Source organism: Melanostigma gelatinosum, assembly GCF_949748355.1.
Source record: "Melanostigma gelatinosum genome assembly, chromosome: 9".
NCBI lineage: Eukaryota > Metazoa > Chordata > Actinopteri > Perciformes > Zoarcidae > Melanostigma > Melanostigma gelatinosum.
In genome coordinates, this window is record NC_136642.1 from 25,218,723 (window position 1) to 25,244,150 (window position 25,428).

General features: G+C 42.2%; 1 protein-coding gene across 1 annotated transcript in view; it reads right to left on the reverse strand.

The window, feature by feature from the left end:
* adgrb1a (adhesion G protein-coupled receptor B1a) overlaps positions 1-25,428 on the reverse strand; it is a gene marked incomplete at its 5' end in the record, with an annotated part of 113,651 nt that overhangs the window by 9,785 nt on the left and 78,438 nt on the right. The window contains 10 exons of the mRNA XM_079274672.1: positions 621-716; positions 1,153-1,324; positions 5,509-5,607; positions 10,532-10,591; positions 12,474-12,559; positions 14,140-14,206; positions 14,507-14,576; positions 14,666-14,816; positions 14,946-15,048; positions 16,924-17,027. Of these exons, the coding sequence (XP_079130798.1) occupies positions 621-716; positions 1,153-1,324; positions 5,509-5,607; positions 10,532-10,591; positions 12,474-12,559; positions 14,140-14,206; positions 14,507-14,576; positions 14,666-14,816; positions 14,946-15,048; positions 16,924-17,027 (1,008 nt within the window). The remainder of the gene's footprint in view (positions 1-620; positions 717-1,152; positions 1,325-5,508; positions 5,608-10,531; positions 10,592-12,473; positions 12,560-14,139; positions 14,207-14,506; positions 14,577-14,665; positions 14,817-14,945; positions 15,049-16,923; positions 17,028-25,428) is intronic.

Here is a 25,428-nt window from a genome sequence, read left to right on the forward strand (position 1 = left end):
AAACATTTTTATAGCACCTTGAAAATTTCAAAAATGTGCCATTTGAAGGTACAAATTCAGTTCAGAGTTTTTACTGAGTAAAATATCTTAATTGACTGTCAGTCAGGTATTATTCATTTCCAGCAACCCTCAAATCAAAGATTAAAGACACTTTACCCACAATTTAGGTGTATTTTCCCTTTAACTCACGAGATGCAGGTAGCATGTTTTATACTTAATGTGAATATAATTCATACTTTGTTGGCATCTTATTCTGAACCGGACGTTCGTCTTAAGAAACCGGATGCTGTCTCACGTTAATCTTTCCGCTAACTTTCAAAGTCCTTCGCTCGCTCCCGATCTGTGCCGTTTAAATGCGTTTACCGTGAATGTCAGCATAGAGGTGCACTAACATGTAAGTGTCTGCTGAGTTGACCGCAGTCTCGCAGTCACAGGTCTGATTAAGAAGCGCTCCATTTTTTTCGGGGGCATTTTTTGCCACTCTCCTAGTGATATCAGGGGCAAAATGATATTTCTTAGGGGCAGTTTTGCCCTTTGCCGTCGTGTATTTCCGACGCTGACCCTGACCAATGTTGAATAATAAATCCTGAGAGGTAAAAAGAGCATATGCATGTTCATACCATGAGCTGGGCGTGGCCATTCTGGAAAGATCCTCCTGAATCTCCATTGCCGTCCTCCTGGCGGTCCACCACCCGGCACTTCACCGCCTCCTGAACCTGAAGCAGTGTACAGATCATGATCTTAGCACTGGTGTGATGCATCAATTCACAACACATACTACTGTGAATGAGAGGACAGCTCTTGAAGCGAATGTTCATTATATAACAAAAACAGACGGATTAAGTCAAGCGAACAACATATTTTGCTCGTCTACACTTGTAAGTAGTTGGGGTGTCCTGATGGTGAAAGTTCATGGGGGTTCATTCAAATCCAAAAGGCTCACCCCTTTGGAATGTCATGGCCACTGCACCCCCCTACAAAGTGTTGATTGAGTGAATGGCCAAAGAAACTTGCATAGCAACATAACCATTCATACACAGAGTTCTACATCACTGTACAAAGAATCTCAGTGGGAGGTGGGAGATGCAGAGCTTCAAACTAAACCAAGAAGCGGTAGCCTACATGTATAAAGTCTGCGGTGAAGGGAGGTACCTCTCTGCGCAGGATGCAGTGCACCATGACAATGACGAAGCCTTCTAGCGAATCAAAGACAGCAAAGAGGATCTGGAAGAGCGCAGAGCGCCGGTCTGTGATAGCGAGGACGGCTGACATCCAGGTGAGAGCCAGGAGGGGCAAAACCACACAGGAGCTCCACAGTGACGCCCTGCAGGACGGGAGGGGAACCGCAGTCAAGGACAGCATGCGTCAACCTCGGTCAACATGGCACAGAAGTCAAGCCTACAATGTTTCTAACAGATATTTCATATTTGTCATAAGCTAAGACAATTACATGTTTAACATCTAAAGTAGGCTTTTGAAATACAACAGTTCCAGGAGATAAACTGGATGTCTGTTCTTTTGTAACTTAACAAAATAGCACAGCAGAGAATCTTAACAGTCTTTAACCAATCTGCTTGATAACCTGATAACTGCCCATGATGGCAGCAGCCTTCAGCTCTAACCATGCGGAAATACATAACATCACAACAAATAATTGTGCTACTATCACAAACAAAAACATACATCCATTATCTGCAGATATATATGTTCACAGTTCACATATATTACATGCATGTATGTTTAAGATGGTTCAGTCAAACCATAGAGGATCTAGTGCCACAGGAGAGAGGAGGAGGAGGGATGGTGAGCAGTGGGGGAAAACAAGTGTGATGAGGCTGAAACAGAATGCAAAGACAAACAGAGGCAGAGCAGAGGACAGAGAGACGGAAGAGGAGGAGCCCGGCGTTTTGCTCCCACTTTGCTGTTCTTGTTTTTTCTCTCTCTGAGTCATTCTGTGTGTTCTAATGTGCACATCAGGAATGGACCCTCACTCAGATCACCTGACCTCACCTATTCAATGGGTGCTGACATTTATTTCAAGTTGGATAATATTCCAGTCGTGGAATAAAAGTACTTTACTCAATAATACTATTATCATAAGCAAAAGTGATGCATTCACAAGTTTGCTTTCAATGTAGCATATTCTACATTTCCACAACATTAATTACAAGAACCACGTCATACCAACCACTCTGCTGCTCTGACTTGCTCTTTGGAACACAAATACTCTTCTCAATCACTCTTTCCAATTACTTCTAGGTTTCTTTTTTTCCGATCAGTGTTCAGCTGTTGTCAATCACAACTCATGCAGCAGTTTCACATTAAAAGCCCGGAGAAGAGAGCGGGTTTGTCCCTTCAAGCTGCCAGAATGCTTTCTAAGGTTTGTGTGAAGGACGCGTTGAGTTTCATTGACAACAGCTTAGCACCGAACAAAAAAACTCAATCAATCAATGGGTATATCAGTAAATAACGTCATAGCTGGTCTGAGAGCACAATTACTCTTTAAAATGAATACATGAACTGAAAGGGCACACGGCTCTTATGCTGCATTCATGTCACATTCAAATGTCCATTCTGACCTAAACTATTTATGAAGATATCCAAATAGTGACCATGACGAATATGTGACACAGGTGAGCACATGCTCCCTTCATGGCATTACCAATCAAGCCATGATGATACAATCACTACAAATCAGGCACTAATGGAGACTTTAACAATGTTGCTGCATTTTTTTCAAAATATAATACTGTGAATAAAATATAAAATATAAAATATAAAAAAGCCATTGAAGCCAACCACTCAGACTTTTTAGGTTTTGAAGTAATTGCCATGAGAATGAAATAGGCCGTGTCCAAAATCAACGACTACTCAGCCGCTATCTAGTGCACTGTGTCGTACGTTCCCTATTGTTTGTGCTGTCTGGATGTATAGTGAGAATTATCATATGCTATAAAGGTATCCCACAATGCATCGGGGCAAAATAGTGGACAATGATATACCTATAAACCATCATGCATTGCGCTGAAGTAAAAAAGGCAGACGGATGAGATGAGAGAGCAACGCGACTGAGACACGTCATGAGTTGTAGCGCAAAAATAATGTATTTAACGTGGGACGAGCAGCACAACACAAACAGCCACACAGTACTTTGTTGTAACTGCACGACATCAATGACATACACAGTGGAAACAACCCGACAGCGTATTCACTTTGTAGATGAGCTCACTATATCTCCCTCGACATGGAGCTCCCTGGATAGTGAGTCAATGATTTTGGACACAGCCGTAGTCTATTTCTCAGATTGTCTTGTTCAAATGATATCAATGCATCACATTTCCTATAACTCATCCTCATTTGCAATTAATAAGGTGTTCAGGAAAGTAAAATAGGATTTGGACAAATGTATTTAAAAACTTAAATACCGGTATGTCCCTCCAAAATATAGTGAAGTAAAAGAACAAACAACAAATGGAAAACTATATGCATAAAACCTAATTAACTGACTTAGTTAACGTACTTAGTTACTTTCCACCTCTGGTATTAGATAGGCTAGACAAATGCTGATGTTGGTCATTATTTTCTTTACTTGATGTGTCTCATGATTTAATCCTGTTTCAGAGGCTTCACCCTGCCCACAGTAATACTCTGGAGGACATACTCGGTTAGTGTTAAAAATGCTGAAAATAGGTACAACGTATCAGTACTGCCGTAAAAAAAGGAGCGAATGTCTGAATCCTCCCTAAAGGATAATCCAAGTTATTTTCGGTCCGCACATTATGTTCCATAGTCATCGTTTATGACCAAAATTATTTGACTGTAGCCCAACAAACGTCTCTATTTGCAGGGAGATCTGTTCTCCGATACAATCCACTGGAAACATTAAGTTCCAACACAAAACGTGATGACAACACTAGTTGTGTTTAGATTGGAGGTGGACAACAAATGAACAGATTAAATTACTTCAATCTTCCAGCGAATTTCCGCATCCATCGGGCCATTGAGCAAATTCCTTGAACTAAACCTCCCAGACATTCAGTCTTGGGCTCATGAACGCATGCAACTATTAGTGCATTTAACAACCATTAGGAGGTAATGGTTTAAATAAAGGCCATTCAAGTGGTTGTACTGGGAGGTTGATTTACCTTAATAAATATCAGCTTTTCTTATATAATTCAGGTGAAAGACTGTAGTCATCATCGGACATAATAAACCTGAGCATAACGAAATCTGGTCTGGACAAAGTTAGAGGACCATAATGCACTGGGAGAATGATTAGTATATTTAAAACTGTTCCGTATCCAAGTAGCGTACAATGACGCCATGAGAATACTGTTAAAGAGACCGAGATGGAGTCGTGCCAGTGAAATGTTTGTGGCTGCACGAGTCAACACTTTCCAAACTGTTTTGGAAATCTCATGTACAAATTCATCTGTCGACTGAATGACTCTGTAAATGGGATCATACTCGTTTTAACCAACATAAGGTTTAGCACCACACGCTACCAGTCCAGCTGTGGTGACATTGGTACAGCTGTCTCTTTGTAAGGCATTGCTAGGCCTCCGTACTTTTATTGTTTGTGTCTGTCTTTTTATGTATCTGTCTCTATGACCCCGAGTCTGAAATAAAGTCTATCTATCTATCTATCTACTGACGTAGATCAGATAATACATGGATTGAGCAAAAGTTATGAGCTGGCAACAACAAAGGTCATAGAACCAATATTGGGACAGAAAAAAACCATATTTAGAATGGTTAAAAGCTACCATTTATTGATTTTGAGTAAAAGTGAGAATAAATATAAATATATATGTATATACTGACTAACTCTAGAGTGAAAGATGTGCTGCATTGTTGACACCTTAAACTCTTTCATGTGTTGCAGTCGTCACAGCCACTAGCCAGAACAAACAATATGTGTGAAGTGTGTGAGCAATGTCAGATTACAAACTATGATGTGACATGATGAGTATTGTTCAGTCACAGCTATTTAAAACATAGAGGAGCTATTCAGAGGCTGTTTGTGTGGATTGTAGCGGAGAGCAAACAAAAACAAAATAATCAATTTCTATAAAAATGATCCGATTATATTAGTACAATAGCAAAAAAGGCCTGGGTTGATAGTAATGTAAATGATCCATCTAGGCACTCATAGATCACAGTAACACACACACACACAAATAAAATGTATTGCTATGTATTGCCTCTATGCAAACATGACCATGGCCTCCACAACATGTGTTCCAATCAGCTTTGTGACTTTGATGATCAAACACACACTCTTATTCAATCGTCCATCACATAATTATAATTATTATATACATATACAGTGAACACACTGGCACAAAATCTTCAGGAGCCTTTCATTCTGAGTGAGGCCCTGCCTGCCAGGGCGTCAGAGAGAAGAAAAAATGACAAGAGGAAGTGAGGGAGGAGAAGGGAGGTGTACAGTAGAGGAGAGAACAGAGGCACGGAGTGAGTTAAGGAAAAATAATTAGCGGGACTAACATGGCGTTACTGGTAGCTGTGGTGGAAACGTCAGCCGAAGAGATAACTCCGCACTTGGCACATTTGAGCGTCATATTGTACAGTGGCACTGTCATCTGACTGCAAAGTCAAATTAACACGCTGTAACATAACACAAACAGATACAAATGCACCCTACACACACACACAGACTCGCACGCATGCGCGTGCCCACGCCGGGCACGCACATACAGTCACGCATTCAGTGAGTCACAGGGTTTCCTCCAACAATCTCTCTCTCAGGGCTACAGTCCAACCGGTGCTGTGTGTGAGTGTCTGTTGTTTTGGTTTTATTTTTCGGGGGGGGGGGGGGAATACCTGTGTGTGACTCTGGCGATAGGGGAGGTGGGGCCAAGACACATGATGTCTGATTCTCTGATGACTGCTTTGATTGGCCTGAAGGAACCAAGAGTCCTCTCTGCGTTCTCGGCGTTTCACCTGCTCAACCATTGATCTGCTGAAAGGCTTCATCTCGACGCCTGATTTCGAGCATTCCGCACGCAGGGTGAGGAATTCCACCTCTGCTGCTCTGATTATGATGATGTGCCGGATGTGCCTCACCCATGGACATCTCAATTTGTGCGAACTGCTTTTTACGGGCAATGCCAATAGTTAAAGAAAAGGGTTTTACGCACACAGACACATTTCAGACACGCGTGCACAAGCAACGGGCTCCATCAGTCGCCGTTCATAAAGGAAACACCCTTCCAAAGGTTGTAATGAAAGAGTTACAGAACATCAATATATTCAGTAAATAACAGGTGTTCATCTCTGACAAGCAATTAGGTGACTAATACATTCTCTGTTTCTTCAACTAGCAATTCCCCCTCCAATGGAGCTGATGGTATGATGGTAGGGTCCTGGAAGATAAAGTCAAGTTCATTTTACCTTTACTATATCGACAACTTTAAGTGACTGACAGTTGCAGCACTGAATCATCAGCATACAATGTTATAAAAAAGATCTAGCTCTTTGATTAAATGTCAAACGTCAAATTACTCACGAAAGTAATTGTTGAGATCTGAGAACATCGCTGACAATAGTTTTACCAGAGCAAGAGACACGAGTGTTCAGACGGTCAGATTGAAGCTGAAGAGTTTACAGTTCTTCTTTATTTTCTCCTCCAAATAAGCTGAAGTAACTCTTGTTGCTGTTGACGTCCTGATCGTTAGAACGCTCCTGTTGCTGGTCCCGTGTCACCTGTTCTGAACAATGTCACCACCAGATCTCAGCAACTACTTTGCTGAGTAAATGTTAACATAATAATGTTAAAATAACAGGAAGAACCAATGGTCAGAGCCACGGAAATAAAACCTATGTAAATAAAACCTATGTAATCAACTGTAGTCTTTGAGGAGAGAATTCAGCTACAAACGTGAAGAGGCGTTAGTTTAAACCAAAATAAAACAAGCTATCACTGCAAGTGCTGCGAACACTGAGAAAGACTCCACTTCATAGAAACCTTCTCCTAATATTCTTATAATCGCCCGTTGGCTTTTGGGTACATTTTGAATTCGGTAACTATGGTGCAATGTTTTGTATCAAATTGCGGCGACAAAGTATCTGATTAGCATTTTCTCTTTTGCACAAGTGCCAGACACTGATGGGCAAAGTAATGTTTCCAGCCCTTTGTCAAACCAAACACATGATTTCTCTAAAACTATGTAAAAATAATAAAGATCAATGTCTATACCATAAGCCTGTAGCATCACTGAATTATACAGGAGACAACTGTGTTTCCAGATACCTTTTGTCACCATGCATCATTCTCATGTCTTTATATAATTCATTCTCTAGTCCCCTAAATGTCACTCTGAAGACATTGTGGTGTGCACATTGACACCAAAGCTTGATGTTCACTGTTGAATCTCTAGATTGCGAAGGCAATTCAAAAGCCCTTATGATTCGACAGATCTCTCCAGATTCAATCATAGCTACAGTACCAGACATATCCCAGTGTGAGGCCAAGTTGTCTGCCCCTGTCAATTGAAAAATATGGATCCAATGATGATTATAGCAGAAAGCTGTTGTTTTTGTGCATTTTGCTTTAAATGAGCTAACTGAAGGACCTCGTATTAACTTTATATACCTATTCCCAACAGTATACAGCCAATAACGGATCACTTCCAGGTATGATCATCAAGAACATGACTTCATTTTCCCTCCAACACCCAAAGCTAAAAAAGCTCCTGAAACCACCAGAATTCCATTTATAACTCTGTGTATCTCCAGTGTGGTTCTTCAAAAAGATGGACTACAACACTGGAGGTATTGACAAGTAATAACAAACTAATCTGTTACCATATGGCCTCCTGCTAAACAACAACAACTAAAGCTGAAAAGCCGAGGGAATCGATTTTTGTAGCCCCTGGACACCTGGATTAAAAATCACATAATGGAAGAAATTCAATTTAAAGTAAAAGGGCAATACGGCCACTAAATGTACGCCGTGGGCAGTGATATTAAAAAGCAATCAAGACTTTTTGAAATACAACACCATTTCTGAGGACTTACGGATTGAGAGGCAACAGTTGGGTGGTTGGTAAGGTGGGCACAGAAGCATTGAGGCAAATATATAAATATCCAATATAGAAAAACACTAAATGGATCTGGTGCGATTGAGTCCTCCAGTCAAACGTAAACCTTCTTTGGGTAGACTTTGCATCAAATGGAAAACTAGGGATTGGAAGAACTTGTTAAAACTACAAAAGAACATTTTCATCTGAAAGCTTAATGTTCTATTACAATCTGTAAATACAGACTTGATGATTGAGACCATTTCAGCATTCGTTAAGGACAAAACAAACTCCAGAACTGGTTGGAATTAGGCCTCCGCTGTCTGTTTTAATTTTCTCTGAGAATTAGCTTCTAACCTTCGGGGGAAAGGAGACTCGTCTCTGAGGTGTCAGCAGACCTGCCTGGTGCAGATGCTGCTGCGCGCATCATTGTATACTGCACAAATGAATTAGCTTCTCTAAACATGTTCTGCATTTGAACCTTGAGAACCACCCGCAGGACAGGCAAGTGGGTGAAAGGTGGTGGGAGGTTACCAAAAGAAAAGAAAAAAAAGCATTAGAGCCTCTTCATTTCCTTCTTTTGTCTCTGACATAAAAAACTACAAACAGGCTAATCACCACATGGTTAGCACAAAAGATAAAGCTTAATTTCAAACCAGTCCAATCACGTTCAGATGGCTCAACCACTAACCAACAAGCCTGAGCTGCCTTAACATTACTATTTGCATTCTCAAATCTCCCCATGGCCATAATCGCTTACCATGAATAGTATGTGGAGGAAAAGATCAGATCCAAGGTCACTGTGAGTGGTGGATCTCACTAAATTACATGATTTGAAGTACAAAGTTGATGAAAGTACAAATTAATTGATAAACTAGTTATGTTAAAAAAAGTTGTTTTTGTTTTGAGATGTCATTTGATCAAAGCAGCCACTATTTGCTAAAGATGGACTTGATGTAAAAGATCATTTAAGACTTTATCGATCCCCAAAGGGGAATTCGGTTGTTGCAGTTCCGCAAGGATAGAAAGGAATACGGATGGAGAAAGTCAAAAATATTGTTCATCACAACTGTGCTCACCAACTGAGCAGACCATCAACGTTAACCAAGCCCGAACCATCAGCAACAAGATACTACGCAAAAGGCTGCCCCAGCTTCTTCCCAAAGGAAGTAGGGATGAGAACACATGGGAGGGGGAGTACTAGTGCATTTGGGAAATAAGTCATAGAAAGCTTTCATTGTCTCTAGAAGGAGCTGTGTGGAGTCTGATAAACTGGCTTAAATGCAGCAAGTTTGAAAATGAAAGCAATCTACATTCGCAACTACTAGCAAAACACACCCCTACCTCTCAGGTAGGTGCCCGGTTTTGACATGGAAGAAGAACGGGTGGAATGAAAAAGACAGCATCTATTGCTCTGCTGCATCCATTTCGACACCTTCTTTTTAAATATGTCGAACGTTATTGGAATCAAACGCCTTCCTTGTCATTGGGGTACATTTGCTGCTTGATACAAAACAAAGACTCACATGGTTCTCATTTTCCATGACTAATCCAGTGTTGGCCCTTGAAGGGAAGCGACTCAAGGTACGACTGTCAACCGGGGAACACTGTCCTCAGTGCGAGGCATCTGCGGCGATGTCAGAAACCCGCCCGACACTTCTTGAAACACGGAGCCTGTCTTGTTTACCATGCTTTGTGGGTGTGAGATTTTGCTGTCATCATCACTTATACCTACGCAACCAGTGTGTTTATAATTCAATCATTAACCAGAACACAAAGTTCTTCATAGACCTAACCTCTTAACTTGGCTCTCAAAGTTCACCAAACCAGACGCATTTCACTCAAAATTGTACAAAATGTAGGCATTGTATGTATTTTTTCATATTGCAAAATATTGCTGGCAAAAATGAATTGCAAAGTCAGCCTTACGTTTACAAGCGGCCGTTTTCGAGACTACTTGCTTTTAGAAATGCCCAAATGATCGGTAGGCGGCGATCTCCAAGTATCTTGCATCGCGAGACGAAGTCTGAGACCGAAGAAAGGCTCAAACCTGACCAGTCCTTACTGTCAGACAATCTACCCTCCTACAAGTTACTTCATCAGACGCAGAGCACACACTCAAGAAACGCAATCACGTCATGACCATACTAACCTTGCACACACACATACCCACGCCATTTAAGTCAGTTGAAAATATTAATAGTACTGCATTAAAACTAGCAAGTGTTATTGTTGTAACAATCACAGCTTATCTAAAAGCATTCCAGACATGGTCAGAATCTAAGGCAGTGATGAGTTATGTTCTATCCAGCTAACAGGAGGTAGCATCAAATGCAAGGTCAATGGTGGAAAAGTGAGGTAAATAGGCAGGAACTAATAGTTAGCCAATCAGAGGTGCTTGCTAGAGGATTCAGCAGATTTGGTGATGGGCAGGGCTGGTAGCCATACTTTTAATAGAAGGGGTGGGGGGGGTGGGCAGGTATTTTTACCCAATCACTGATGACATGGAAGGGGGCTTCTGAGACTGATGTGTTCCTGATTGGAGAGCCCTGAGTGAGAGAGAGGGGATTCTGTGCAAACTCAAACATGACACATCAGACAGCAAAAACAAGTACAGTTGAACAGAGAGATCATTGAAGAAAGCAAACATTTTCAGAGAGAGAAAGAAAAAAAAAACATTTGAATGCACCAACAATGCCAATGGAGACAGAACAGCCTGTGGGGTAAAGTGGAGCAGGGCGCATGTGTGCTCTGTGGTTTGACCAATGGCTTTTTGGAAACTGATACCAACAGCCCAATGGCATTTTTAGACTCAAGTCGCCAATTGGTGACAGTGTTCATGCTAAAAAATGAATGTGTTCCTTACCTATTCGTGTTTGCAAAAAAAGTTTACCACTATTGCTGCTTTGTACATGTTGTGGAAGTCCAAGATATGTCAGAAAACCAAACGGCGGCCTGTCTGCGTTCATAACATCATCCAGACACGCATATGGGGAATTTCACTATATTATCTCTATCTAGCAAATCCCACATTGGCTGATCTCACCTGGTTTCTGCGTGCTGCAGCGCTGTGAACCCCAAATAAACATATTTAGCTGTGATTTAATTGCAATAAAAAGATCAGAAAGATGCTGAAAAAAAGACTCTGTCATGGTTGTCATGTCTGTCTGCAAGATGACAAGCAGAGAGCTTTAAAAGGCTTGTTTTCTGAATGCAGTTTGGATGGATAGTGCTAGGCTATGCTAACATTGTACAGTGACAGTCTCTGGTTCATAGTTCTGTCTGGTTTCTGTACAAATATGAGATGCTATTGTAGGGCTCTGGCTACATCTTTTATTTCCTCCATTTAAGATTCAACAAAGTCGATTTGCTTTTACTTAAATCTTTGCATTGACTTTGAATGTAATCGTGGCACATGAAAAGTTTGCTTTGCGTTTCATCAGCGATGTAGTGTTTTTTCCAAAATATTGGAGTGTTCTTTTTTACAAAAGGCCTAACCCTAACCCTAATAGACCCCACACCTTCAAGCAGCAAAGTGGTATGTCAGCTTAACTATATCTCAACTCAACTTAACAATTACATGGGGTAACAGTGGAAAAAAAAACACTGGCTTGGTAGCAAGAAAGAAGATTAAGTTTGATTTCTGTAACTCTGTCCATTGGCTCTGTTGGTAATACCATTGGTGATAATAACATTGTAGTTACCAAAGTAAGTGCTGAGTCATCTTGTCAGAACTCAGACTCTTAACTGGTGTAGCTTTAAACAGGCTCTTTTTGGTTCAGGGTAAAAAAGCAATCTCAGCGGTCACTTTGTTGAGTACAATGTTATCCTAGCCAACAGAACCAATGGCCAAAGCTACCAAAATCAAACTAAAGTTGTGATGAACTGTGTTTGTTTTTGTGTGATCTTGCTGTTTTACAGCCCTGCTTCCCTCTACTAGAAATAACCAAACAGGAGAAAAAAGACACGGATGGATCTACAGAACTTTACATCAATAGCAACACCTGCAAACATAGAGCAGCTGGAGAAAAATGTGACACATTTGAAACTTAAAAGAAAGCAATGAGATGAGTCATCATCTTGCTCAGTCTGTGCAGGACCAATAACCAGACAGCCTTCCCCACATCTCTCTTCTCCTTTCTAACATGATTCTATCCTCCACAAACATTGATTGCAGTCTTAGCCATATGAGAATTTTGTTTTTCTTTTGGTCTCTTATTTTTGATTAGTCACATTTGTCAATTTTTTTTCTTGTGCTCGTCATCCCCCTGGTGTTAAAAATTTGGCGCCATCTTCAATCAAAAGTCTGAAATTATGGCTGAGGACAGTTTCAGGCAAATAGCCAATACCTGTGCTCGTCCCTCCCCTTAGCTGAGCTACCAGGCTGGTTATAGGTCACTGTGTAAAATGGATGTGTGGTATCAGGCATACCCCGCCCTCTCCTTTAGTTTCATATCTGTAATGCCGTCTTTGGACACCAGTTTGTTAAAAACGAGAATCCCAATAACCATGTTAACCTGCCGAAGAGAAGAGGCACATGATTAAAGCAGAGCAAAGACACTTTTTATCACTTCAGAACATGCAGATCTACTGTGATGATGGAGATGTTCCTCACAACAAGATAATGGCAGCATGCAAGGTAATATCGTTTCAAACACACACACACATTATCCGTACTTACTTTCGGCTTTGCATTGTAAATACTAGACTAGCATCTTAAATGTTAGTGACAGAGACTATCAGCCACCCAATGAAGCATGAGAGTTAAAACATGGTTAAAATGATGGCTAGCTAACATATCAACACATTTGACATATAGACAGTGTCATACATTAAATATAAGCTGTGTGAAATCAAAGGTATTGGACTGCAGTGATTCCTATAATGTTACTACTTTGAGGATTCACAGCCGGGCCTCCAGTTACTGGTGCCAGTTGGAGCAGGAGCTCTTTATTGGAGAAGCAGCTTGTGTTAAAAGGACCACAAGCTGTTCTCTGCTAGGTGGGGGAGAAGCTCTGGGAAGTGAATCAAGCAAACTGAAGCTAATGGATTTGATTTGTGAAACAAGGGCACTGTGTTGCTTCAGTGATTGTGTTGGTTGAATACCAGAAGGGTTGAGATGAAAGTTTATATCTACATTTGTCTCTGTATTATTTTGATGGTAATGTAACACTGCCCTTATTCTAATTCAAACAGCAGCTGCAAGAAAGGAGAACATGGAAACCTAACAATGTTGATATTCAATCATGTAGCTCCATTATCTTCTCTACTGGTTTCAGGATTAAATAATGATTTCATTAATATAATAATAATAACAATAAACCGTGGACATTTACCAAAACCACTATTACATTATTGTTGTACATGTTTTTAGCAAAGCAAAAGCCCAAAAACGCAACCTGACACAGGTTATGCTTAATAAGGAATCTTAAACAATTAAGTGTGACGAAAAGGGCAGGTAAATAAGGATAATAAGAGGCAGGAGAGGAAATGATGTCGTAAATGAGGAAAGGAGCAGCCAGAAAAGAAAAGGGGAAGTAAAAAGGAAAGGAGGAGGCAGGGAAGTAAAGGGGGAAGTTGACAAGGAAAGGGGAAGGCAGGAAAGTAAACAGGGAAGTTGACGAGGGGAGGAGGTCGGTAAGCAAAAGATGAAAGTAAGTAAGGAAAAGGGGGGAAAGGAGGTAAAGGAGGATATTGACAAAGGATGGAGGAGGCAATGAAGTAAAGGAGGAAGTTAACAAGGGAAGGAGGAGGCAGAGAAGCAAAGGAGCAAGAGCAGAAGGAAACGGGGCAGGAAAGGAAAGGAAGATGTTGAAAAGGAAAGGAGGCAGGAGACATGGGTGATTTACTTTGCAATGATCTCATTTGTCTACTGTTTGGGATTTCTATTTACAATCACTGTTTTTACTGGCTTTAATGTATTTATTTTTCCCATTTTAATAATTGTGTTTTCGTTAACATTATTACTGTGATAAATTCCTGCAGAGTAAATATGTTTTTGTTACTTGTTGCATATTGTTCATACATATTGGTCTAAATTTGAATTCGGGCAGAGGTTTTAACAGCAAACCGGCACTGGACAGGAAAGAAGAAATACCAAGACAACAGCTGCAGCGGGTCCAACAAATGCATAGAGAAGACCTCCTTCCAGAGACAGCCAGCAGCTACAAGAGAGGAGCAGGACAAGACAGACGTGGAGAGACATAATGAAAGAAGGAGAGATGATGGAGGAGTGGGGCAGGGAAGGGGGATGGAAACATTCAGGGTTGTAAAGAGGAGGGACGTGAGACACCAGGTGAAATGCAGAGCACATGATAAGAAAGAGGATGGTCAAAGATGAATGAGACAGAGAAAGAGAGAGGTTAACTATGCTGCAAACCCAAACTCCATGTGTAATATCCCTGCATAAATAGTTAAAGAGGTGGGGGTATAGACATTATGGAGGTAGAGGAATGCATACTTACTAGCTTGGTGTTCCATATCCTTTTGCCTTGGTGAATCCCACTGAGATGGCCACCACTAGTGCAGGGAGACCTGGGAGGAAGGTAAAAATGAAAATGAACAAGGGCCAAATGGGAGAGACCAGATGAATGACATGAAGAACACCGGACGGAGGGGCCCACCCCAGCCGAGACAGAGGAAACGCTTGCGTATGATGCGGTTCCTGAGGCGACCCGTCACCGCCATGTACGACTGCCACGCCTCCGTCAGAACCCAGCAGAACGAGGACAGGAAGAAGAAATGAAGGAATGCAGCGATCAGGGTGCACAAGACCTGAAACGACAGGAAAAGAAGCGGAGAAAAACAAATAACGAGTGAATCAGGCGGACACTGTGATCGTATGCTGTCAATTAAATACTAGTAGAGATAAACCGGCACGTTGGTCTTTGGATCGGTTCTCACCTTATTCCGTGTCTGAGTCTGTCCGATGAGAATAAGGGCATTGGAGGAGATGATGGAGAGGCAGAAGTTAATGAGGATGACTGAGCGCTCAGACCGAATGTATCTGCAGGAAAACGACAGGACAGAGATAGAAAAAAATGTATTGATTGTGGTTTTCACATAATTCTTACTTTTGGGGATTCTAACGCAACAGACCAATAGACAAGATTGTGATGGTCCCAATCAATAGGAAGAGAGTAGGGCCCCCATATGGGAGTGCACTTCCAATCAGCAGCAATATGTTTCCGTTCCGCTGTGCAAAAGGATGCTGCAGGGGAGCAGTTAGGTTACGATTCATCACAACTATCGAAGTAATGCGGAAATGATCTCAGCAACCTGCACATCTGCATAGACGTCATCTATGCTGGTCTATGTGGCCATTTTTGCTTCGTAATTGAATGGAGGTAGCGAGGTAGCGAATTAGCGAGGAAGATGATGTCCAACGCACATCGCTGCTTTGCAGATATTGTTATCTGTGTCAACAACCAAAGTAGCAGTGAAGTTACATGGTAAATGGTCAATGAGTTGTACTTGTAAAGCTTCGACAGACTTCTATTCTGTCGACCACTCAAAGCGCTTTAACACTACATGTTCATACACCCATTCACACCCATTCATACACTGATGGCAGGGGCTACCATGCAAGGGGCCATCTGCCCATCATGACTGTGTAGTCATTCATAACCATTCATACACCGCAGGCACAGCCTACGGGAGCAATATAGGGTTAAGTGTCTTACAGTAGCCACATCCGTTAACCCACAATGGCAAGCGTCAAAGATGTAGCCAGGGTGCAGGACACATGGCAAACAATGGGTGTTTTCCCCCTCATTATAGACCACCAATATCAATGAGAACTATGCCACAGATATTGGAATAGCTGAATAAATAGGAGATACGAGTGGCGATTCTGAGGCCTGGAACCAGGCTACATGAGTTGGACCTTTTATCTACTAAATTGGTATTACAACAAGTACCACCAACTAAGGCCATATATCTGCAGTTTATATTGTCTTATACCTTCAGAAAGCTCTTAGTAGCCATGCAGCTGGAGTCACGTGCATAAATCATGGGATGAAGCTATTACTGTACATGTCCCTATGGTGCTTTCAAGTAGATTGGTGTTTACTGGTCCATATGCATGAACCAGCGTAGGAACATTTGAACCTCTCTTGTGCAGCATGGCTTTGAACTGCTACTTAAACAGCAGCATACTGTGTACTTGACATCCCATCCCACACACATGAATGCTCAAGTTCAATTTGAAGAGATAAGGTAAATACAATTTCAGATGAAAGGAAGGTCTATATCGTCTATATTTCAATTAGAGATGTTCCAAGACCATTTGTTAATATAATATAAATTATTCATAATCAAAAAAATATTGTCATTAGCAGTTTTAATGATGTATTATAAGCTGCTGAGAACTAGTGTTAAGAAGTTAAACGGGTCATAGCTCCCTCTCTAATATCTACTTTATATTGCTGTGAAAACATCTGCTTCAAACAACTGGATGACTCACCAACAACTACATTTTACAAGATTACAATCGAACATATGATGATAGCGTTAAGTTATAATTCTACAATATCATTTTTACTGAATAGGGCTTGAATGCATCATAATGTCACTCAATGCAACCTCCTTTAGCGTTAGCTGTTAGCTCCATTATTCAGCCAAGTAGGGCTGTGCTGCCCACTGCTGCTTTCAATATAGATTTGTTGTTCACAATGTAGCATTGTCAGGGCAAAAAATGGGTGCGTCATACTTCACATGCGCAGTACACATGGCAGGATGAACTGCTAACAATGATACTGGTAACGGAACAACTCCAACTGAAAGCTCTCTTGAAAGCACATGCTAAGAGAGTGATCTCCAACTTTCTCTTAATAACAATGCCATTCTCTTTTGTGTCACAAAACAAGATGCTTCATCTCACCTCCAGACAGACACATAGATGATGATGAGCAGCAGCAATGTCAGCGAAGACACTCCACAGCCCACGATCAGCGTCACGGATGGCAGCTGTGTCTTATCCATGTTCTGCAAAATAAAAGGAGAAAAACAGAACGTTTCCAAGCCTTTAATGCAATCATGAATCATCAGATGATCGCTGCCTATCGACTGCAGGATGAATAGAAATACTGTTGTGAAAAGGCTCGAAAGCAGAGCTGAAAATATGCAGAAATATGTGTAAAGACTTTGACAGGAGCCGTCGGCACATGAATACGAGCGCAGAGGAATTCCCCCGGTGACTCGATTTGTTGAGAGCTCACCTCCTAACTGGGTCACTGGCGGTTCAAATGCAGTGGACTGGATTTTCCTGACCGTCACTTCAGACTCTCTGATGCGTTTCGGGAGGCCAACATACTCAGACAAGTAGCTCAAAAGCTCAGGTTTACTTGTTAATCTCACCCATCTTTGAGAGGATCTTAACTGCTGGTGATATGTACCAGTCATCCTGGCACCGGTGGGACACTTTAACAAAAACAAATCAACAAAATAACTTTGTTCACTTCAGGGCTGCACCCAAAATCGACAACTCCATGCTGAAACGGATTCGAGGTCAATAAGACAAGTTCAATACCCCCATTTCAATGTTGTGCTGGCATGCAATCTGTGATCTCAATATCTTACTTAGATCAAGAAAAACACACATTTGTGCAAATAATTTTGCAGACAGTTAAACTTCCAGGAAGAAAACTTCATTTAAAAACCCAGCGACATATAATACAGTCCCGCTCACCAGTAGACACCAGCTGATCCAGTTCAAGTGTGTCCACCGTCTCCGCCATTGTAAATTCAGACTGCATCCGTCTGTCTCACCACTGTTTGACATATGCACACATTCTGGTTCAGCCCATCACTGACTGGCCCTGAGTGTTTAACTGGTACTCAAAAGACTATAATGGAACCCTCCATTTAGACGCTGGACTTACAATCCACCTTGTGTCTTCCTGAAGTCCTTGATGCTGGGAATGATTGTCGTGGAAATCACCCTTGTCCCCTTCTTTCCGGGGACAATTGGGTGACATGAGTTCAGTAATAGAGATGGAAAGACTCGATTAATACATTATCAACTGTCTGACTTATTTCTTTCTTACCTAGTGAACTTCTCATGGCCCTTGGTCGAGATCTAAAGCACAGCACAATGTACGACTTTTTTTCTACTGTTTTATTTCTTTCTTTTTTATTAATTTACTTACTTCCATCTGGACATGTACTGAATTTACTTGACTTTTTTGTTGATTTATGTCATTGGAAGATGAAAAGCATTAACATAATGTTTTGAGAAAAAAAATCACAGCAGCATTTGTAATAATGCTATAAATAGAAAAAGCAATAACTACTAGCATGTACACAGCATTGTTTTTTTTTAGCATAATCCAATATGGGCAATTCTTATCAATGCCAGGTGCAAACGCAAAGGCCCCAACTATCCACAGAAGATGTTCATACCAGGTGGAGATGTGCATCATTGAAGGATACAGCTGGGTCTGCTAATAACTGTAAATGATGGAAACCCAGCGTTTTACTGCTCTGGCATTGGCTCAGTTTCAAATGTGTTGTACCTCTGACCACAGCCAGCCAGCATCACTGACAGGTGCGCCCTGTTGCATTGCAACAGAGATGTCACGGCCTGCTGATGCAAGTTACATCACAGCAGCGAGGTCAGAAGTGACACCGCCAGTAAAAGCGCCAACAACTTGGTGTGATAAACACTCAGCTGGCATACTGCAACGTCAGCCGAGGATTTCATGACGTGTGGCTCTGCGGACACCATAGAAATGGCCATTTGATAATTCAACTTGAAAGACTTGTGATTTGACTGGAGACTCAAAGGTAGATGATTGGAGTCAGTGAGTTTAAGTGGCCGGCTCCTGCTGGCTGGCTGTACAGTGGAGTGTTTATGGTGGTAAGTGGAGTTGTAAAGGTTAGCGGGATGACTTCACACACCAGAGGAAGCCCTGCACTGCCTCAGGGAAGCTGTGAACTCAACAGAAATAATTTCACTGCTATAGCTTTCAGTGAGAGGCTGTGCCACGCTGACATGAACACAATTATAATATGCACACACACACACACGATGCACATGCAGGTGTCTGGGATCCAAGGCTGGCGAGGAGTCGGCAGCCCCAGTTGCAGAGCAAGGTGACTTCAAGGTGATTCATGAATAAACCATGCTGCCTTCCAAAACACACACACACACACACACACAGTGATGCGTGTCTTTACATAACAAACATGCACATGATATAGGACTGACAATCTTTACGATCCTTGAGACTGACAGCTACATACCCTGCATGCTACAGCAGACATTGTCTTAGTTGCCATGGCTACGCTCTAACATGGCAGCTGCAGCAGTAGGGTGTGCGGCTGTGTGTTTATGCCTGTGCTGCTTGGGATATTTGAGTTTGCCAATATTGAGCTCTAAAAATAGGCACAATAATTCACTTTTTTTCCCCTACTTTTAAATGAATTGTCTTTCTTACAATATTTAAAACAACATTCAAAGTTCTAGTTGAATTTATTCATACATCTCTTTATCCCAACACTCCAACACTAACTAATTAAAAATCAATGAAGCTTTGTCGTATGAAAAAAATAGAGCAGAGGGAAGCAAAGCAACGATCAATGTGTAGACACATGGAAAGATGTAACCTCGGCTAAATGATGTGGCATCTCTTGCCTTAAAGCCCTTTGATACCAACAGCAGCATTGCATCCTGACACAATGCTTCCTTTGGTATAAAAGAAAAGTAAAACACAGCGGCATACCGTTTTTGTCAATTGAGCCTTTGCTAAGCCCCGCCCCCCGCTGCTACTCGTATTGGTACTTAAGGCACAGTTATTGAAGGCACTGACTGATGGAGTCTATCTATTGACCAGGTATACTAACATTGTCTGTGTTACACTGTTTGACATTTTAAAGCACAGTTTGCAAATAAATACACATGGTTGTGTACATTAGAAACATCATTTAAAACTAAAAGCCTGTGTGTTGTTTGCTTCAGCGTGCAGTTAACATGTGGAGTTCATATAGTTATTAATAAAGTGTTTGCTTTTGCAGGATATAGATATTTTGTGTGTAGCGAGGGCCCTGGTGTAAGAAATTGTGTTTTAGCAATTGCAAAAAAAAACTGTAATGTGTCCAAAAACTTGGTCTGGGCTCTCCGTTTTCTAGCATCTGGATGATCATTGGCCAATTAATTTCATTCAACCGCACAAACGTGTATTTTTAGAGACCGACCAAAAATGGCCGCTCAGAGTTATACTTCTCTTTACGTCAATGATCACCATCAAACTTACCCATCTTTGACTGCTTTAGTTTAATAAAATGTGTTTTCTAAATGTGGCACGAGGAGCTCGAGTTTCAACACTATATTGTTATTGGTTAGCTTCACACTATTGAAAACAAAATGATCAAAAGTCTCTGGAGAACTTTGAGGAAATTCTGCCAAAATCAACTTTTTTACAGCTACAAGTTACTGTTAAACCAAACAAACAAATATTGCCATCAACAATTCTCATCTCAGGTGAATGCCGCTCTTCTTCAAAGGAACTTTGCCCCAGCTCAACCATTAGTCTTTTCCATCTTTCGAAAGGAATGACTTCCATCTGCTTGGTTTTAAATGATGTCCTTTCTGTTCATTGTGACTAACTTGTATGGCACATGCCATATTTTATTACTCACTTTAGTCCACAAATCCACTGACATGTTGATGTTTAGCAGGTCCAATGTTTACCACTTTCCCCAAGTTACTTAGTTGAGCATGCTACAGTTTGCTAATTACCTCTAAACCAGCGGCTCCCAAACTTTTTAGGCCACGCACCCCCTTCTACATCCCGACCGGGTTCACGCACCCCCAACCCCCCCCCCCCCCCCCCCCCCACACACACACCTTAAAAAAAAAAAAGCAACAGAGCCGCATAAAAATCGGACTAATGAGAGAACAGTTTGCTCGCGCGTGGCGCTTGTTTACAAGATAAAAAACACAAAAACTCTTCCTGCACCGTGCCTTCGAAAAGGTAACGGACGATTGGCCAGATTGGCCACATCTGTAGACTCGTCTACTTGCAGAGAGTAAAACTCACTCTTCTTCACGCGACCGACTAATGTAGCCAGGATGTCTTCGGACAAAGCATCGATGCGCGCGACAGTGTTGTTGGACGCGGGATCATGTCCAACTTTTTCGCTTCTCTCTCTCCAATCATACATTCCACCATCTCTTTAACATTTTTCCCTCTCCACCACCGCCTCTCCTTCTCCCTATTACGCGGTCAGAATACTACCACAACACGCCGCCTGTCTCCGGCAGAAATGCGCTCATCCACGCACGGGAACAACACCGAGTTGTAATATATACCTCCATAACACCCCGCCACTCTCGGCTCATACCTCCCCAGCAACGAGGCACATCACCCGGTCACAATACCTCCAGAATGTCCCCCGGGTGAAATCCGGGACTTGGTGTTATGGTTCCGAGTGGCGGCGCTCACCCGTTGGCGCTGGGACGCGAGGTCTCCAGCCGCCCCCGCCGTGAGGCACCCGATCGTCAGGTCTGTCAGCCCTCGGAACAGGCCGCGGGTCAATAACTTGTGGGTGGCGGGGTAGAGGCGAGGCAGATCACAGAAACATCATAAAGACTAGAGTACAGCAAAGATATGTTGATGAGAAGCGTATTTGTACGTCAAACACAAACGTAATCAGGGAGAAAATACGTTCGTGGTAAAACGTAATTGAGAATGCATTTTAGTTTTGGGGGAACGTAATTTTTAGGAGACAGGACTGCACCGCCATTACATTTTTCCTCTCGCGCACCCCCTAGAGGCAGCTCGCGCACCCCACTTTGGGAATCCCTGCTCTAAACAATGACAATGGTCCTAGAGGACATGTCAGGGGATTGATAACATCAAAATGTATTTACTGTGGACCATGGATGTGTGTACCAAATTTCACAGCAATCTGTCCAATCATTTTTGCGATACTGTTCCATGTGATATGTCTGGAGAAGTCTGTGGATCACCAAAGTCAGTCAGGTTTTGTCATGTGGACAAACTATAGATGTCCACCAAATGTGGTGCCAATCCATCCAGCAGATCTTGAGATATTTCAATGAATAGGTGGATGTTTAGACCTACTGGTGGGGTTAGAGGAAAAGTCAGAAGATCACCAAAGTTATAGGACTATATCCTCTGGGAACCCTGAATATTAGCACATTTCATGACAATCCACCCAATCGCAATCAATACATTTCACTCTGAATCACCAATGTCAACCTCTTGGTAGCACTAGAGGAAATATCAGGGGTTCACCACAGTCAGTCATATGTATCCTTTGGGGACCATGAATGTCTGTAAACAATTTTGTGGCAATCCATCAAATAGTGAGATATTTCAGTCCGGACCTTGTCCGGAATTTGTAGACCTGACATTGCCATCCTTTGCACCAATAGAGTAGCTAAAAATGACTTGAAAAGAAAGCAAGAAATAATCGAGGCCAACAATATTCAAGCTAGCTCCAAGGGTAATCATCAAAACACTATGTGCCTTCATCCAACCGTCCAAAACCAAAATCAGCCCCACACACCTCCCCTCATCCTGGTGTGTGGCGTTGTGGGTAGGTGAAAAGAGCCACGGTGAGGTATGGGGGCAGTTTAATGAAATAAGCATTGTGTTTGGTGGTTGGGGTAGAGGGTGGATTAACATGAAGGGACCGGGACATGAGGGGGTTTCACCCCCTCCTCACTCCCCTTCCAGCAGAAGATAATTGGCTGAGTTTATAGCCTGTCTTGTCTCCAGGTTTCATGTGTGTGCCGGGGCCAAGTTAATTAAATCCCTCTGATTAATCTGCACTGCAGTGAGTTCCTTCTCCAAAAGCAAAAGGGGGAGAAAAAGATTACGAGTGCAGTGGAATGGAAAGGCGTCTGCTGAGACGGACAAACTTTACCTTCCTACTCAGCCAATGACAGGGCTCGGCTGGAAGCCTCACGCAGCGTCCAAACGAGAGCGACTCCCATCCAAAATAAAGTGACCAGACTGCATTATTCCACATGAGCAGACACAGCTACCACCACCGAGGAGGTCCACCGGATGTAATTTCCTTCAGCAATCTATCAGATGAAGCTGCTGCCAATATTAGCAGTAAACAAATATGATTGCTTAAAAAAGTTGTGCTGGTATAAATTACACACAATGGAAACGTAAATGGAGAGGCTGGATGACAAAACTACTGATCCAAATACTAAGGTGATTCATGCGTCTTATTAAGTGGGGCTAGTTGTCAATCAAAATAGAAAATACACTCAATCTCTATCGTTACCCAAGACAAACAGCTTATTGATAAACTCTGAAGGCTAACTGATATAGGGCTGAAATAATTCGTTGATTAAGTGACCAGTCACAACTACATTAGCCACGGGGGGACTGGAGCCGATCCCAGCTGACATTGGGCGAAGGCAGGGTTCACCCTGGACAGGTCACCAGACTATCGCAGGGCACGTAAAGACAGGCAACCTTTCACACTCACATTCACACCTACGGGCAATTTAGAGTCATCAATTAACCTAAGTCGAACCCCGGGCCCTCTTGCTGTGAGGTGACAGTAAAAGAGTCACCACCGTGCATCCTCTGACAACTATATTGATAATTGATTGATTGTAATTTTTTGAGCATTAATGCCAAATATGCACTGAATCCACTTTCTCACAGACAGTATGAATAGTGCTGCAATACTGTTAAATGTCATAAACTGGATATCTTTGGGTTTCAGAGAACAAGATGAGCAATTTGCAGGCATCACGTTGGGCACTAAAGGACTGTGATGGGCATTTTTTTTAAATTGTACAACTTTTTTCCTTCACAGGATAAACTATCGGCCAAATAGACTTTAAATAATTAAGATATTTTCTAGTTGTGAATATGTGTATCTATTCAACAAGCTAACCCACATATCGGGATCCATAGTGAACTTATCCTTAAAGGGCGATTTATACTTTCTGCAGCTTCAGAGCAGGTCAACATCATGGCTGTGCATGGCGCTACAGTCAGGACATGGTTAGCCAAGTTTAGCATAGAGATTGGAAGCAGGAGGAAACAAAACAAATGTTCTTGTTTGTTTCATCAGTGGTTTCAGGGGAAGTTACATGCTGGTACTACTGGAACAGCAGCTTCCACAGTCATCTTGAGGTTGCCAAGAGACTCCAAGGGGAAATAGTATCTCATCTAACCCCCAATAAAACTACAACTTGTTTTTTTTGCATCGATTAAACAAAGGAGGCATTATAACCATTGAGCTTTAGAGGTGCTGTTAGCTGGATTCTGTTTCTCTGTGTTCTTATGCTAAGCTACATTAACCGGCTGCTGGTTCCAGCTACATATTTACTGGACAGACATAAGAGGGATGTCTCGTCTTCTCGTCTAACTCTCAACAAGAAAGCATATGAGCGTATTTCACAAAATGTTAAACTTGGCCTAAAATCTGCAACTCTGAATACAGCATTCAGGCCACAACTAAAACATCTGCTTCGGCTTTGAAATTAATCCATATTGTATATTTACGAGTACCCTCCAAAGATGAATGCATCCTGGTATCCGAGCATGATGATGACACTCCATCGGCCAGTCGCCCTGCAAACCTCAGGCATGCCTGTTTACTTACTTGTTGCTCTTAGAATGTGGGCTAATTAGCCCAGGAGGCTTGTCACTGCATCTATCCTGACAGCACATTCAAACTGAAGAAAAAGGCTTACAACATCCAAAATGATACAAGCACAAGCACGTTCATTCATCCTCTTCCCCCGCAACACACACCTACAGATCTAGCATGGCAGTATACTGGGCTCAGGTTTTTGGGGCTTTTGCCTTTGACTGCAGTGCATTTTTCTCTACAAGCCTGCAGCATAGTTGGAATAAGCAAGATGGACACGAGGGGTGGCAGCGAGAGAGTAAATGAAGTACTAAGCAGAGAGAGAGAGCTAAAATATAACGCAGCCACTGAGGGTGAAAATGGTGTGAAATGACTGAGGGGGTCGAGATTAGAGGAGAGGGCTAGTAGGGAGAGAGGAGCGAGGGGATGGGGGGGCGGTAAGGAGAATAAGAGGTTGGGGTGTTTATCATGCTGGGGCTGTAGGAGGCTGGGCTGCAGACAGAGCGACTGGGCCATTTAGAAGCTACTATGTGTTGCAGTTGAATAATTAGCATGGTATCCGAGGCTGTCTCGCAAAATAACGGGACGTGAGGAAAAGGGGACAGCACAACGAGGAAGGAGAAGAGTCGCCTTCTCCTCGGGGGCATTGTTAAGCCTCCAGGCTGCAACTGAGCTGGGAACAGGCTGTCGTCTGCACAGGTGGAGGCAAGCTGCAAGGAAGACAGCAAACTGTGGACGCCCCATTATCCACTGATAACTATTAGCTCATATTCATATTTCACTGATGTATCTG